The sequence below is a fragment of the Podarcis vaucheri genome (assembly GCF_965113315.1).
Source record: "Podarcis vaucheri genome assembly, chromosome: 14".
In the NCBI taxonomy this organism is placed as follows: domain Eukaryota; kingdom Metazoa; phylum Chordata; class Lepidosauria; order Squamata; family Lacertidae; genus Podarcis; species Podarcis vaucheri.
Window position 1 is genome coordinate 7,219,355 of NC_138752.1, and position 15,717 is coordinate 7,235,071.

Sequence of the window (15,717 nt, forward strand, 5' to 3'; positions counted from 1 at the left end):
CTGAACTCAAGCGAGTTGAGTCCCGGGATCATGGAGATCTATTCAGTCTGGATCAACTACTGGATCAACTGCATCTCCAGTCAGCCCACGTGCCTCTACTTTACGTTTGTCTCCCAGCGCTGCTAAAGTGACAATTAATTACAGAACACGCCCAAATCTTATTTTGGTGTTCAGGGACATAAAACCTTTGTAGTTCAGGGAGATGTGCACGTTCCTTTTTTAACAAAGTGTTTCCAACTTCTTGGAACTAGCAAGTGACTTTGAGCAGCCTTCTCGGGAGGGACAGAGGAAGCGGGCGCCCCCCACGGAGCTCAGGCTCTCCTGGAAGACAAGGGCGGGCAGCAGCGTGGCAGGGGCCGGTAGTCGCACACCTCGGCCCTTCGGACACGTTTCCTCCGGTGCCAAGTCCTGGGGCCGACCCCTCCGTTTCCCGCAGAGCGCCAGAGGCCGAGCCCCTGCCCCGAGGAGCTTGCAAGAAGCCGCTGCTCGAATCCCCGGGCGGGGAAACCGGCCTCCTCCAGAGCCGAAGGAGCAGCAGCAGCAGCAGCAGCGGGCGGCGTGCACACGCCTCTGGGCGACACGTGGAGTCCCGGGATGGGCCGGTAGCGCGGCCGCCTCTGCCTCCTTCCTGCGGAGGGCGTCGCGGCGGCCCCTCCGGGCCCAGCCAGGCCGCGGGCGGAGCTGCCCGGCGAGCTCCTTCCCTTCTCCCCCGCCGGGGGTCTCCACGCAAGGGCGGCGGCTGCTGCGGCTCCCGCTCCCCGCTGCCGCCCACGCCGGGCCCTCTCGCCGCCGCCGCCGCCTCCGCTCCTGCTGCCTGGCGGGGCCTGGAGCGATGCTTCGCCGGTGATGTCCGCGGAACACGAGAAGGACCCCGCCGCGGCGCTCAAGAGGCCCCGAGGTGGGAAGGAGCGGCCGCGCGAGGCCCCGGCCCGGAGGTGGAGGCGGCGGCGGCGCCCTCGCCTCGCCTGGCCGCCGCCGGGAGAGCGGGGCGGCCTCTCTTCCCTCCGGCCGGGCCAGGCCAGGGAAGCCTCCCGGGCCCTTGGCGAGCCCCTCTCCGGCCGCCTCCCGGCTCTCGAGCTCCCGAAGGGGCGCCTCGGCCCCGCCGTGGCTTCTGCGGGAGGAGGGGGGCCTTCCCGCACAAGGGGCTCCTCGGACGCCTCTGCAGGGCTGGTGCCTGGGCGGCAGGGGGAGGACAAAGCGGGGGGCGGCGGGGCCCTGAGGCTGCTGGTTCGGGGTTGATTGTTGGCCGTGTGACTGAGAAAGGGCCTCGTCCTTCTTGGGAGACGCACCCATTCAGACACTCGTAGGCCTCAAGGGTCATTGCCAGGGAAGGGCGCTGAGAGAGAGGGAGAACACAGATCGGCACGCGGTCCCATTCCGACAAGCGTCCAGCAAGCCCCTGAGGGAGCATTCCTGAGGCACCTTGAATGGAGAAGGGTCGGGAGCTCGGCACACAGGCAGCAGGGACTGGTGTGGGGTTTTTTTTTTTGCAAAGCGTCGAACTACCTTGCTGAAGGCAAAACATCTTAAGGCTCCTACTATGCTGAATTTTTGGAATGAAAAGGGAATGGCTTGTCTCAGTTGCATTCCAGTCTTGTTCCTCCTTCTTTTCTTTGGCGATCACTTGCAGACGAGTAAGATTGTCTTCTATAAACACGGTTTTAACAATGAGTCTGTAAGTAACTGTGGAGGCCAATTCTGGACTCACACGTCCTTCCACAGTGGGGACATTGGTTCCCTGGTGGGAGTTGATCATGGTGTGGATTTGCCAATCTTAGCACGTTTCTCCCTTTCCTTCTGAGTTTGAGTGTCTTTAAAGTCCATGACACCTTTGGTAAAGGCTGTTCTCCAGCTGGAGCGCTCCCAGTTTATACTACATTTTTTAGATTTGCCTTGAGACAGTCTTTAAACCTCTTTTGTTGACCACCAGCATTACACTTTCCATTTCTAAGTTTGGAATAGAGTAGTTGCTTTGGAAGACGATAATCAGGCACCTGCACAACATGACCAGTCCAACGAAGTTGATGTTGAAGAATCATTGCTTCAACACCAGTGATCTTTGCTTCATCCAGTACACTGATATTAGTTCGCCTGTCTTCCCAAGTGGTGTGTTAAGATTTTTCGGAGACACTGTTGATGGGCTGCACCTTCTTCAGCTAATGAATGCTGCTTTTATACAAATTTAACACTCGGCCGTGTTAGTTGCCATCTGTCTTCTAAACAGCGTAGAAAACGGAGGCTTTTCATCCACTTTGGTGCATCTGTGCGCAAGTAAGCATGGGGACATCATGGCCTGGATGCTGAGAGAGACAGGACGCCCCTGTGATTCCACCAGCCATGCTCCGGCTGCCTGTCACAGCTGTCCACATCAGATAAGACCAAGTTACCCACCAGCATATTTAGGTTATACCTGGTTTCTCAGGATGCAACACTTCCCCACCTTCTGCAAAAAGTGCTATAACAAAAGAAAGCTTTTGAATGTGTCCTCCTGTTGGAAGGTACAGCAAGCTTACAGTCCTAAACATTGTTATCACAGAAGTGGAAGTTTGGTGTGTGTTGAGCTGCTTGGCAGAGAAAGTCGGAGCTGTTGCTGCAAGGATCTATGTGATCATTCAATTGCGTTAATTATGAAGGATGCCTCTGATAAGAAAAAAAATCCTTTGCTGCAATCTTGTAGATTTAAACTGATGGCCAGACAAGCACAGGCAGTGTGAAGCCTTTAGTGCAATAGGCCTGAGCTTTCAGTGAGCCCTCAAGCAGATGGCTAAAATAGCTCATTAACATTTTCCTGCCATTAAGTGTCCCTTCAAATAGAAATATATACCGGTATGTGGCTAAGCAAAAAACCACACTGTGTTCCACCTTTCCTTCTCTTTGTATTGGTTGTGTCCTGGGTTAGCTGAGCTTTTGGAACTTAGTTGGGCTTTTAGAACTTAGTTGTTTGAGCTTTATTGTAGGTCTTAAGGCTCCCTAATCACTAATTGTCATCACTTGCTGAAGCCTTAATTTAACTTGGGCCACAGGATTCTTAGAGTGCCAAAGAGAACAGTCATTTTTTGAGTGTTTCCTTCACCTTAGAGAGCGGTGTCTTAATTGCAAAGTTCCAAGTCTTGTCTGTTTCCAATTTCTCACTGTGCTACATATTCACATACAGTGGTACCTTGATTTGCAACCATTTTGGATTGCAACCGTTTTGGATTACAACCATGTCAAATCCTGAAGTGTGTGTCCATTTTTTTTTATTACAGCCCATTTTTTTTGGAGGCCCCATTGGCGAAAGCGCGCCTTGGGTTACAACCTGTTTTGGTTTACAACCGGACCTCCGGAATGGATTATGGTTGTAAACCAAGGTATCGCTGCATTTTTGTACATCCTCCCAGTAGCTTAACCAAGCAATGGCATATAATTCTGTAGGCATGTAGTTGGCTAGAATCTACCCAGAACAGAACACAGCACCCATATAAGTGAGAGAGTGTATGTTTCAATCCATAGGAGAAGACACAGTTGATGTTCACCTGTGAAAGAAAAGACTGGTTACTAGTAACATATCTTAAGTTATGTGAAGTACTGTATCTTAGTCTGATTGCAGAAGTTCTCTGTACTGCCATTTCTCTGGACAGCAATGCTAAGTAATGCATGTTACATAGACGCATACTGAACAGCTCGACTTGCCTGCACAATCTATAATTTTGTCAAAAAGTTAACTACAGAACAGTATATTTTGAAATCTTATAGGTGGTGACGGTGGATTGGATGGGTTAGGAGGCCCAGGTGTGCAGCTTGGCAGTCCAGATAAGAAAAAGCGCAAGTCGAATCTTCAGGTAAGCTGCCTTGTGCCTCCTCCCTTTGGCTGGAAAATCTAAACTGGCCTGACTCTTCCGCTGTGGGAGTTCCTATCTCTTTCCTTAAAAAAAAAAAAAAAAAAAAAAAAAAAAATTAAATATCATTTTCATTTATATATATTACAACATTCAGCAATAATTCTAACATTTCAAACCTCGACTTCCTTCCCCCTCTATCTGTGGTTCCTTATATTTATTTTCACATTCTCTGCATATTCCAAATGATATTAACATTCTTTTAATCATCTGTTTTCATATATATATTTGAAACTGTAGGTTTTTACAATAATCCTGCCAATGTCTTAATCTGTTTACAGTTTATTTGTAAATATTCAACAAACCATTTCCATTCCTTTATAAAAAGTTTAGCGTCTTGATATCTTATTCTTCCGATAAGCTTCACTATTTCTACATAGTCTATTAGTTTCAGTATCCATTCTTCTTTCATCGGGACATCTTCTTCCCATTTTGGGGCAAATAACATTCTTGCAGCTGTAGTTGCATACATAAATAAATAATTCCCAAGAAAAAAGCTTTCCCAGTAAGCTTTAACCTTATTACAACACCACATGTGAAAAAATGTACCTTCTTTCTCTTTACATTTCCATCACTTAATTCACTTTTGATTTATACATTTTTGCAAGTCAGCTAAGTGTTAAATACCACCTATTAACATTTTCATAAAATTTTCTCTTATACCATAGCATGCTGTAAATTTTATATCTGTATTCCACAGTTGTTCCCATGCTTCCATTTCTATGTTATGACCAATATCTATTGCCCAGTGTATCATTATACATTTTAGAGATCACTTTAACTTTACAGTCTAACAGATCTCTCTCTAGTTGTGATGATTGCATGTAACACATAGTCAACTTGCAAAAATGTATTGGCTGCAAGTTGAACCAAGGGACCAACCGGTGGTTTGAGGTGATGTCCGATATGTGACTGGCCTTGTGTGTCAGTACTATGGTCCTCTTGACAGGGAGTTTGTGTAGGCAGCAGCTGCAGGAGTGGGCATACTATGAAGAATGGAAAGACGAATGCTTTTGCAGTGGAGGAATCCTAAATGGATTCTGAGGCCAGCAGCCCACCTTTGTAATAGATACGGATGTTTCATTTCATGAGATGAGGGGATCCTCAGGTTTGGCCTTCTCTTCTGTTGGGATTCCAAGTAATCTTGATTTCTGATTTAACATTTCCAGGGGTCATCCTTTCCTCCACCATCTGAATATGCGCCTCCACCAAATCCCAGCTCTGATCACCTTGTAGCTGCAAATCCGTTTGATGACAACTACAACAATCTTTCTTACAAGCCGTTGCCATTGGGGAACCCATATTTTGCCAATCCCAGCTACCCTGGCTTTGGAGGCTACAACACGTTCAGGATGCCACCGCAGATGCTTCCCAGGATGTCCTCACCATACGGTGCTACTTACCCACTTAGAAACCAGCCACACCCATTTCCCCAGAACCCAGTGGGAATGGTCTACAACCGGCCTCAACCAATTAACTTTGGGCCACATGAAAATGTGTCTTTTGGAAACCAGCCATCCTATAACAGTAACATGAATCAGAATGTTGGCATGTCCGGCCAACACTTCAGGCCGAACCCTGGTGAGAATTTTGGTCACATTCCTTCACAGAACACAACACAGATGTCACCCCATGACATGCCATTGCACTTTGGACCTGGCGGCAACCCCAATTTCAACAATTCCCAGATGGAGTCAAACCATTCTTTCTTTCCCTCGCCAAACAATTACAACCAGGCAAAGCCTTTGCAAAAGCAAGGGGCAAGTAAGCACAACCACCCCCCGCCACAACATCATCTGCACGGCCCAGAGGACACTGCGAACTCAGGAAACACAGATATGAAGACTGTGAATCGAAATAACCCAGCAAACCAGGAGAGCATCCCTTCTAAAAATGTTGAAAATCTGAACAGCAATCATGCGAATGGGGCTCAGAACAAGCCCCGGCTCCCCAGCCGAGGTCCAGCTGAAGGAGGCAGCTCTGAGAAGGGCAGCAAAATGCCCCTACACCCTGGTCAGCATGGTCACGCCGCCTCTGAGCCAGTCTATCCTTGTGGGATTTGTACCCACGAAGTGAACGATGACCAGGATGCCATCTTGTGTGAAGCTTCTTGTCAAAAATGGTTTCATCGGATCTGCACAGGCATGACGGAATCTGCCTACGGACTGCTCACTGCAGAAGCATCGGCAGTGTGGGGCTGTGACACCTGCATGGCGGACAAGGATGTTCAGCTGATGCGCACCAGAGAAACAGCTGGGCCACTAGTGTTGAATGCTGATGCGTGATGCCCACCCTGCTTCCTTCAGATACTCAACTGGCTGCCATTTGTACGGTGTTTCCTTTATCAGTCATGGGTGGGCTTTGTTTGCTTTCTTTTCAGCAATTGGTCTTCACTTTCTGCCCAAGTGCATTAAGATTTTACCAGGAGAACTTCTAGCAAATGCTCAACTGACGATTAAGTGCCAATATGGCTTTACTCACATGGAAAGTTTGGGGGTATGTAAACATCTGCCTTTGTGGATCACTTTGCCCAGGGCTATTCCACTTGGCAGTGTTGGAGGAACCATATACTGATTTATCTTTTGAGTACATGGGAGTTAATTCTGTCCTCTGTTTGGGAGCCTTTCTTAAGTTCTGAAGGTTGAGGGCATGACACAGGGAGAAGGATCAAGCAATATTTATTTTAAAATGATCACCAGGAATGTCAAACTATTTGTATAAGTAGCTGAAAACCTCAAGTCATATTAACCTCCTTTTCACATTTTGATTTAGCTTGCTCTTTCAGAACATATTGGTGAGCTTTGAAGATAAGGAACAGGTCCATTTTTAGTGAATTCTGAAGACTTACTCAGTGGGCATCTCTTTAATGGTCTTTAGCAGCCTGTTTCCAAACACATTTACTCAGCAAGAACTCTTGTAGTTTTCATTGGTCAAGTGAGCATCAATAAGAATAAGTGCATAAAAGCTCAGCAGGCCTGAATGTTTTTCTTCTTCCCTTTTTTCAAAAAGGGATTGAGGTTTATATGCCTGTGATATTAATGCACACTCACCCTTTCCAAGACCCATCATGTCCTCCGCAATGGCATTGCAAGACCATGAAGTGTGATGCTGCCATCCCAGTGTTGGCTGTCTTGGAACTCCATTGTGGTGCTAGATTAGCGTTCTGGGCTCTTTAGACCTTTTTGTGTGATGAATGTAATCCAGATAAATTTGCTAGTATGGTAAATTGTTCAAGTCCCACTGTCTTTGGCTTGGGAATGTGCATTTGGTTCCACATGGACTTACTCTGGTGCCTGCTGTACAGAATTCACTGTTGCACATAGGCAGCCTCTGTGTCTCCCTTTCTTCCTGCCCGCAATCACAGCTAGCTTGCACATTTGGCTTTGTTTGTAACTCTTGCTTTAGTGTGTTTTTGTGTCCGCTCAGCTGCTCTTTGCAGTGCTTGCTTTCCCATACAGTTCAGGGTCTGCCCTGGAACCCTGGCTGCTCGCTCAGATGTCCACTGCCATCGCTTGCTCCTTCCTCTGCTGTTTCCAGTTGAGCTTCTCAGCTCTGCTGTTGTTTTTGTTTTGCTTCTGGCTGTGTTCTTGAAAACTGCTTGTCTTTGGAGGGTATAATGTCTCCCTCCGGGGAAGGGAAGGTCACGCCCAGCATTTTTCTCCTCTACTCGCCCCAGTGTAACTGCCTTTGGGGATTTGATACAGTAGATCAGGTGCAGAGACCAGAGTGCAGGGCACAAACAATAGCCCGGGTTTCCCAACTCTTTAATATCTAAAGCCTGTCTGGAAAACACCTTAGGTCAGTGTTTTTCTCCATCACAAAAAGTCTTTTTTCACTTCTGTGGGAACCCCAAGCTCTTCCAGCACATTGCAGCTTCACTGATCTCCTCTGAAGTGAGGTTTACAGAGCACATGAATTTCTGAATAATGCTGGAGGAATGAGCAGCTGTTGCAGCTATGGATGGTTGGTGGAAATTCTACTACGTTTTAGCCTCATTTTTCTCTCATTAAAATAATAATAATAATAATAATAATAATAATAATAATAATATATTTGTACCCCACCCATCTGGCTGGGTTTCCCCAGCCATTCTGAGTGCCTCCCAACAGAATATTAAAAACATGATAAAAGATCAAACATTAAAAACTTCCCTAAACAAGGTTGCTTTCAGATGTCTTCTAAAACTCAGATAGTTGTTTATTTCCTTGACATCTGATGGGAGGGCGTTCCACAGGGTGGGCACCACTACCGAGAAGGCCCTCCGCCTGGTTCCCTGTAACTTGGCTTCTTGCAGTGAGGGAACCGCCAGAAGGCCCTCGGCGCTGGACCTCAGTGTCTGGGCTGAATGATGGGGGTGGAGACACTCCACACAGGCAGCCTGAGGGGCCCACAAAGGATATCTGCGGGCAAAACTGTACATGCTCTGTTGGCATGCCTTGTTTGAATTATAATTCCCCAAGGCCTTTGATGTTTGAATTAGATGAATTTAACCTTGTAGCCCTTCTAGAGAACAGTCAGTCCTCTGTGGGCTGTACCCAACCCGCACTTCTCTGTTTAAACCAGGCATAGGCAAAATCGGCCCTCCAGATGTTTTGGGACAACAACTCCCATCATCACTGACCACTGGTCCTGTTAGCTAGGAATGACCTAGCCACTGTGATCCACGCGACTGTCGCCTCCAGACTGGATTATTGTAACTCACTCTATGTGGGGCTGCCCTTGAAACTGACCCAGAAACTCCAGTGGGTGCAGAATGCCATGGCTAGACTCCTTAAGGTTCCTCACTGCATGATCACATTCACCCGGTGCTATACCAGCTGCACTGGCTCCCGGTGGAGTACAGGATCAGGTTTAAGGTGCTGGTTTTAACCTTTAAAGCCCTATACGGCCTAGGACCCTCGTACCTACGGGACCACCTCTCCTGGTGTGTCCCACAGAGGACCTTATTGTCTTCAAACAAAAACATTGGAGGTCCCGGGCCACAGAAAGGTTAGGATGGCCTCAACCAGAGCCAGGGCCTTTTCGGCTGTGGCTCCGATCTGGTGGAACGCTCTGTCACAAGAGACTAGGGCCCTGCGGGGCTTGACATCTTTCCGCAGGGCCTGTAAAGCGAACCTTTGGCCAGGGTACAGCCTGACCTTTGGCAATCCTCACAGAACTCCAGCCCAATGGTTGCCATTAATCTGATTTGAATTGATTTTATAATGAAATGATTTTAGAATGTTGTATCATTTTACTGTTGTTAGCCGATCTGAGCCCGGCTTCGGCTGGGGAGGGCGGGATATAAATAATATTTTTATTATTTATTATTATAGTCCCAAAACATCTGAAGGGCCGAGTTTGCCTATACTTAGTTTAACTGAAGCTTAAATCCAAGAACGGCTGCAGCAACCACAAAACTGACTGTGGAGTGGACAAATGCTGGCTCCCTTGGCCTGTAAAGCGAAATGAGCGCCACAACCCCAGAGTCGTTCGCAACTGGACTTAACTGTCAGGGGTCCCTTTACCTTTACCTTTTAGTGTGCAGAAAATACTTCTAAGTCACACTAAAATAAAAGTTGGTAGTCTTAACTAACATGGCTGAAAGCATGTGCATCTGGTCAGCTTGGAGGCATAGTGGAAAGAGAGAGTCTCCTTACAGGCAAAAGGAAAGAAAAAGGACTGTCTCATTTGTTACAGAGTTCCCTCCCAGAGGAGGCAAAGGAAGTGACCACACACAAGAGGGTTCTCTTTAGAAAATTCAGGAATTCTCTGTGCTTGTCTATCAAAACATCCATTTGTGGTATTGGCTGTAAACTGCACAGCTTCCCTCCCTCTTCGGCCCTGGGTTCTTGAGATCATATAACCCACAGGAGGCAGTGTGTGCCTCAGTCTAGTCTCCTCTTTGTGACCTCATGAGGTCTTTCCCTGCTGGGGCTGAGATGCCTAGTGGGCTGTCATTAGCCTGGCCTGTTAATGAGATTTTGAAATAAGGCAAGGGAGTTTTATTCCAGAGTAAGCTGTGATATAAATGAGCTCTGTGAGAGCTTGTAGGAGTTTGAATGCCAACTCTGCACTCTCATTAGTAGGGATTCTGAATTATCCAACCAAATTCCTCTTCACGGGCTCTCCACCAAAGAATGGTCTTCCCTTTCGTAAGGCAAAGTTGAGATGTCAGAGGGGCTTGCACTTTCTCTCTTTTGTGGCCATGCACCAGCACACCCCGGAGGGTTCCAGCAAAATAGCAAAATATATGTAACCTACTACCATTGCTGCTGCTGCTGCATTCTCAAGAGCATCCTCTTGGTAATTGCCATAGAGGAGCACCTGGGCTCTCTTGCATGTCTCATCATTATATTGTTTGTACTGCATAGACCCTTGGGAAGTTCCAGTTTGAGTGAAAGAGGTGCATTCTTGTGCATAATGCCCATGTGACTGTTTTGAGGAGGGTTGCTTTTCTCTTCTTTCTTTGGAATGTGCCCTGCCAGTTGGAAAAATATGTAGAGTAAAGAAAATTTGGGGTACTTGAGATACTTATGCGTTTGAGGTGCTTGCAATAGCTGTGGTCTCAGTGATGGCCTTTAACTCTAGGATCAGAGCAAGAGACCTCAAAGCTTAGAAGGTGTAGCTGGGACCACAACTAAACTTGAATCTCCTTTGTCAACAATGTGCCTTATTCTGTGACCTCTGGGTTTGTTTCCCCATGATGAGTTGTGGTTCATTTTTTGACTCTTGGGTGAAAGTAGCCATGCCAGGAACAAGGAGTAGCCTGGTGGCTAGCCTTTGTGGACAACACATTTCTCTCAATGTGGTGCCTTGCAGCCCTTCGAGAGCTGTTTCAAGGTGCTCACACACCCAACATGAACTTTCTGTTGTATTCGGTGTTGTGGAATGAGAATGTAAAGAAACACCTTTTGTGAGCCTTTCTCTTGAAAATGTTGTTTGCGTTTGTGGCTTTTGCCCAGCATGCTTTTATCACCCCAAACTAAGAGTAAATCAGTGTCATCATAAAACTAGAGCCCTGGAGTGCCTCCATCGCTCTTTAGGCAGCTTTGCACACATGTGCTGGAAGGGGCAGCCTTGCCATAAGGTTATGAGGGTGCACAACTCAGGCAGTGAATGTTATACACCAGTAGGGAACGTAAGCTGAGCCCTGCAGCTGGGTCAGACCAAAGGAGGCCAATCCAGTCCAGCGTCCTGTTCTTTCAGTGGCCAATCAGGTGCCTCTTCTGGGAAACCCGTGAGCAGGACCTGAGCACAACAAGATCATCACAACTTATTGGTCATCACAACCTTCTCCTAGAATAAAAGTTATAAATGTCCCAAATGTCAGCCATTGGTAATCTTATTCTCCTCCAGGAATTTGCCTTTTTAAAGCTGTCCAACATAGTGTCCATCACTACATCTTATGGCAGCAAATGCCACAGTTAGATTTAGGTGCTGTCACCTCAGCAACATGTTTGTACAGCCAATTTTTAACTCAGGTGCAATCAACAGCAGGAGGCTTCTAACAGGAAGCCTTCATACTTATTTATAGGTGGCAGTCATTCTGCAGTATCAGGAAAAAATAGAACATCTCATTTTATCTAGAAATCAGCAGAAATGCAGCTTAGCCAGAGAGGAGCATATATATAACTTCTGCTCCAACATTTGGCTGCCATGGAATCCTGGAGACGTGGCTTCTTGTTTCTGTGTAAAAAAGCAAGTTGCTAGGCTTCGTGGTTCTGGAGAAAAGCAGCAACTGGCTGTCTCTGCAAGGCAGACTTCCAGTGTGCAAGGTGCAGTGGTACTTTGAGAAGCAACTGAATCATTCTTTTCCAGCATGTGTCAAACAGTGGGCTGGGTATGGAAATTAGTAAATATGTGAAGGCTTGTGCATCACAATTCGTTCTAGGTACTGATTTTGAGGTTTTCTTCATCTAGAATTTTGGGTAGAGGCTAGCACACTCCCCTATGTCTCTCCCTTCTCCCAATTCCTGTGTTTTAATTAGCCAAAGCTTCTAAAACCTCTCTAAAATCTCTGGCAAATGAGCAACTTGGCAACCCATAAGCTGATGGGGTCAGATTCCACTGGGGTAGAATTCCAGTGCTGCAGACTGTGGGTTCAGTTTAGTGTTGGATCTGTGCCTCTGCAGCCTCTCTTGAAATAAAGAAAAGCTGGTTGTATGCCAGCAGTGCCCTGGTGAGTTGGGCCCTTGAGGCATTGGAGGAACAGTTTACTGTTCAGCAAAGTGGGGATAATACTGGCAACAGTAGCTAGAGAAAAAGGTGTGAAGGTGCTTAAGTAGAAGACAGATGAGAAGTGTCTTATCAGAAAGGTCCCTTCTGCGTAGGCCATCTGGTTCAGCTTTCTCTCACCAGCTTTGCCTTTGGAGGGTCAACCACAATGTGTTCACTTAGGCAGAAGACAGGTGCACTGCAGATATATTTTGTCAAAGCACATGACTGGAGCCAGAAGGAAAGAAACAGCCTTCAGGGTGCCATTGCAGGGAATGCAACCCTGGGTTGGACTCTGTGCTTCCAAAGCAAAGTCACAAAAGATTATCCTGTATATCTGTTGCACATTTTATACTTAAATATCAGCTGTCCTAAATTTATAAATGTCTAAGTTGGGTTAAAGTAGGGGTGACGAACCTGTGGCCCTTCAGATGTTGTTGGACTCCAACTCCCATCATCCTAATGCTACTTGAGGCTGCTGAGGTGCCAATAACATCTGTAGTGCCATAGGTCAGCCGCCCCTGGGTTATAAAGAGAGACCAATGGGTTCAAGAGCCAAGAAGCCCACCTCTTGCGGAGTGTTGATTTATCCTTAAGTCGCGTGCAAGTTGGTCACTTGAATACCACAGCAGCAAGCATCAAACACTGGCATCTGGTTGGCCACTGAGAACAAGATGCTGGTTTAGGTGGGTCACCGGTTTGATCCAGCATCCCATTCTTCTCATGCTCTTAATTCCACAGAGAGAAGTTCCATATTTCTTAGTGTTTTCTCTGACCCACACATTTCCATAGCATCGGTTGACATATTTGCCTAGAGGCATTGCATAATGCAAAAGGAATATATAAGCTGGCTCACCTCTTCATCTCTTTTCTTCAAAGTGAAGTAGATTAAGCTCTCTTAAGTCTTCTGGAGATAGATTTCCTATCCCTGTGGTCATTTTGCTCTTTAGAATCATAGAATGGTAGAGTTGGAAGGGACCATGAGGGTCATCTAGTCCAGCCCCCTGAAATGCAGGAATCTTTTGCCCAACGTGGGGCTCAAATCCACACCCCGGAGATTATGAGTCTCATGCTTTACCGAGCTATCCTTCTTTGTACTACATTTACGTCAGTTGAAGAACCCTCTAAATTATCTTTTAAAATATCTAATTTGACAACTATATCTTAAGATGGCAATGGATTCCAACTCTCCAGGTGCCAGCATTCCTGCCTTTCTCAGGCTGACTGTTTTGCAGGCATCTATGTAGACAACTCTCCCTCTTCTTGACTCCTATTCTCTGCCTGTGACTAATGATGGCTTTGAGTGCTGTGGGTTAATCGGTCTTTCAAGTGCTAGGATTCCGTTGCCCAGATCCAGTAAGGTGTGGTTCACACAGAAACGGATTCTGCCTAATTGTTGTCACCACATGGCCGAGAGGAGACACACCTGGCATCTGGCAGCTTGGGTTGCACAGGGAGATCTGGCTCCAGCCCAGCAGGCCCACAACCATCACTTGATCTGCTTTCCTCCAAGGCCGAAATTTGTCCTAAGCACACAGTCTCTCCCACAAGCTCTTAGGTTAGGGTGTATGAGACTGCATTTAGCAATGCAGCTAATTATCTTAAAGCCCCGCAATAAAATATTGTAATTACTTGTGGGATTATTTCTCACATTTTTCAATTATAAGGGGAAATAATTTCATAAATGTGTTTGGCTTGATATTTTTTATTTTTTTAAAAAATAGTAGTCTTGAACTTTGACAATTTCCCATGTCATTTCAATCTAATAGTAACACTACCACGTCATGTTTAAAATATATGTACCCCTCTCTTTATATATAAATAATAGCCTTGCTTGCTAGTAAATGTACGTGTGACATTTTATACGTAGTTTGATCATGTGTTTTTTTATGTTGTATGTGACTTAATGACAGTTTCATATTAAAACTAGTCTTTCCTTATGTACTGCTTACATATACCTGTTTTTGGGATATCAGTTCAGTACTTTTATACAATCTCAAATGTGTTCCACATTGGTGACATTTATTTTTGCAACAACTTTAAATGAAAACAAAATTAGAGCATGTCTGAAATAACACGTGCAGTAGAACTGTGGTGTGCGGCAAAGTTGATGTATGTAATTCAAATTGGAAACAAACGCCCAGACTTTGTCCATTATTATTCCTTTAGTTCAGCCTTCCCCAACAACGGGGACCCTCGAGATGTTTCTGGACTCCAGTTCCCACCATCATCCCTCAAGCCTGGTCATGCTGGCTGATGTGAGTTGTAGTTCAGTTGAACGTCTGGAGGGTACCAGGTTTGGGAAGGCTGCTTTAGTAAGAAATTTAATTACTATGTAATGCAAATGATTTCATATCATGGTGTGTGTTAAGCTACTCTATGACGTATAGGAACCATGTTTATGTCTCTGGATAGTTAGCTGGTCTTACATTACGAGCTGAGTTCTAGTAGATGATAGCAAGTGCATCAACCAGTGTAAATGCCTTAAGGCACACACAGAATTTGTGTCCGATCTAAATGGTTAAATGTTTCAATGTGCGATACCGAGAAATGGGTGCCCATTTGATTGCATTACCAAAATGACAATCCTATGTTTGTTTTTTCTTCAGGATGTTCATCATAAAAAAAGAAAAATGTGAGGGCACCATATCAGAATTTTAATTCACTGCTGGAATTGTTAATATTTCAATTCACTTTTCACAAAGTTGAAGACGGACAGAATTAAGTGCTTGTAAAATGAATGTTAATAAAGTCTTGTCAAAGTAACAAAGGAGAATGGAAGGTGTTCTGTTTGTGCATGAAGCACTTCATCACATACTTGCTTGTATTAGGAAGTCATTGCAATACCCCCAGTAATGCCACCTTTTGTCACATCTTAATTGATCATTGTTGTGAATCTGAAGAATCAGGAAGAAAAGATTTTATCCTGTTTAATTCACAAACTGCTAGATTTGATGTTTACCTGACGGTAGCGGGTGCTTGCTGGAGTGGCAACCGTATGAACTCTTCTTTCCCTGTAGGCAGCAACATCTCTGCCAGAAGGGAGAAAATGAGTTGGAATATCTCTGCCAGAGTGCCTTGACCCATCTTCATCGCTAGCAGAGGCTGCAATCCTGTGCACATTAACCTGAATGAAAGCCCCATCGAACACTGAGAGTTACTTCTGAGGAAGCCTTTAGGGTCCAGGTCACAAATTGAGTTGGCCTTGAGTTGGCTGTTACTGCTGGTTAAGCAACACTGGGATTAAAATACAGAAATGCCTGTTGAGTCCCGCTGGATGTGGGATCTGCACTCATCCTTGCCCCAGGCTGCTCTCTCTGTCTTAATAGAAGGCATGAGCTGCCATATAGCTAAAGTTCAATGAGCAACTTACAGGGGTTAAAAAGGACTGCAGGTGGTCACTATGGCTGTGGATATAGCATTCATTATCATTTTAAAAACATTTTTATTGAGATGGAAGATTTACCCATATAAGGAAAAATAGCATTAGTACAATAATGAAGCTAAAACAAATAACCAAATGAGCAGCTGCTGGATTATTGACAACAGGGCACAACATGGAATGATGATTAATGTCAATCAAGGGTAATATGTTAGTATTGTTCATTCATACATTTGGACTCATTCAGCTGGGGAAGTGTTT

The 15,717-nt window shown here is 45.7% G+C and overlaps 1 protein-coding gene across 2 annotated transcripts; it reads left to right on the forward strand.

Moving 5' to 3' along the window:
- Window positions 1-764: 764 nt before the first annotated feature.
- Window positions 765-14,844, forward strand: PYGO1 (pygopus family PHD finger 1). 2 transcript variants are annotated; one of them, XR_014213425.1, is made up of 4 exons: window positions 765-898; window positions 3,736-3,821; window positions 5,048-6,374; window positions 14,684-14,844. XR_014213425.1 is itself a non-coding variant. In XM_082198713.1 (4 exons), exons 1-3 carry the CDS (start codon window positions 847-849, stop codon window positions 6,161-6,163), a joined length of 1,254 nt encoding a protein of 417 aa, XP_082054839.1. In that variant the 5' UTR covers window positions 765-846; the 3' UTR covers window positions 6,164-6,205; window positions 14,684-14,844. The 2 variants fall into 2 exon arrangements, 1 of the variants encoding a protein (XP_082054839.1); XM_082198713.1 differs by having other exon boundaries at window positions 5,048-6,205.
- The last annotated feature ends 873 nt before the right edge of the window (window positions 14,845-15,717 follow it).

Excerpts from the sequence above, each read along its gene's own strand:
- PYGO1 (XM_082198713.1), top strand. The coding sequence starts at position 847 with ATGTCCGCGGAACACGAGAAGGACCCCGCCGCGGCGCTCAAGAGGCCC. Across the intron at positions 899-3,735 it reads GGCGCTCAAGAGGCCCCGAG|GTGGTGACGGTGGATTGGAT; the intron begins GTGGGAAGGAGC and ends GAAATCTTATAG. Across the intron at positions 3,822-5,047 it reads AGCGCAAGTCGAATCTTCAG|GGGTCATCCTTTCCTCCACC; the intron begins GTAAGCTGCCTT and ends TAACATTTCCAG.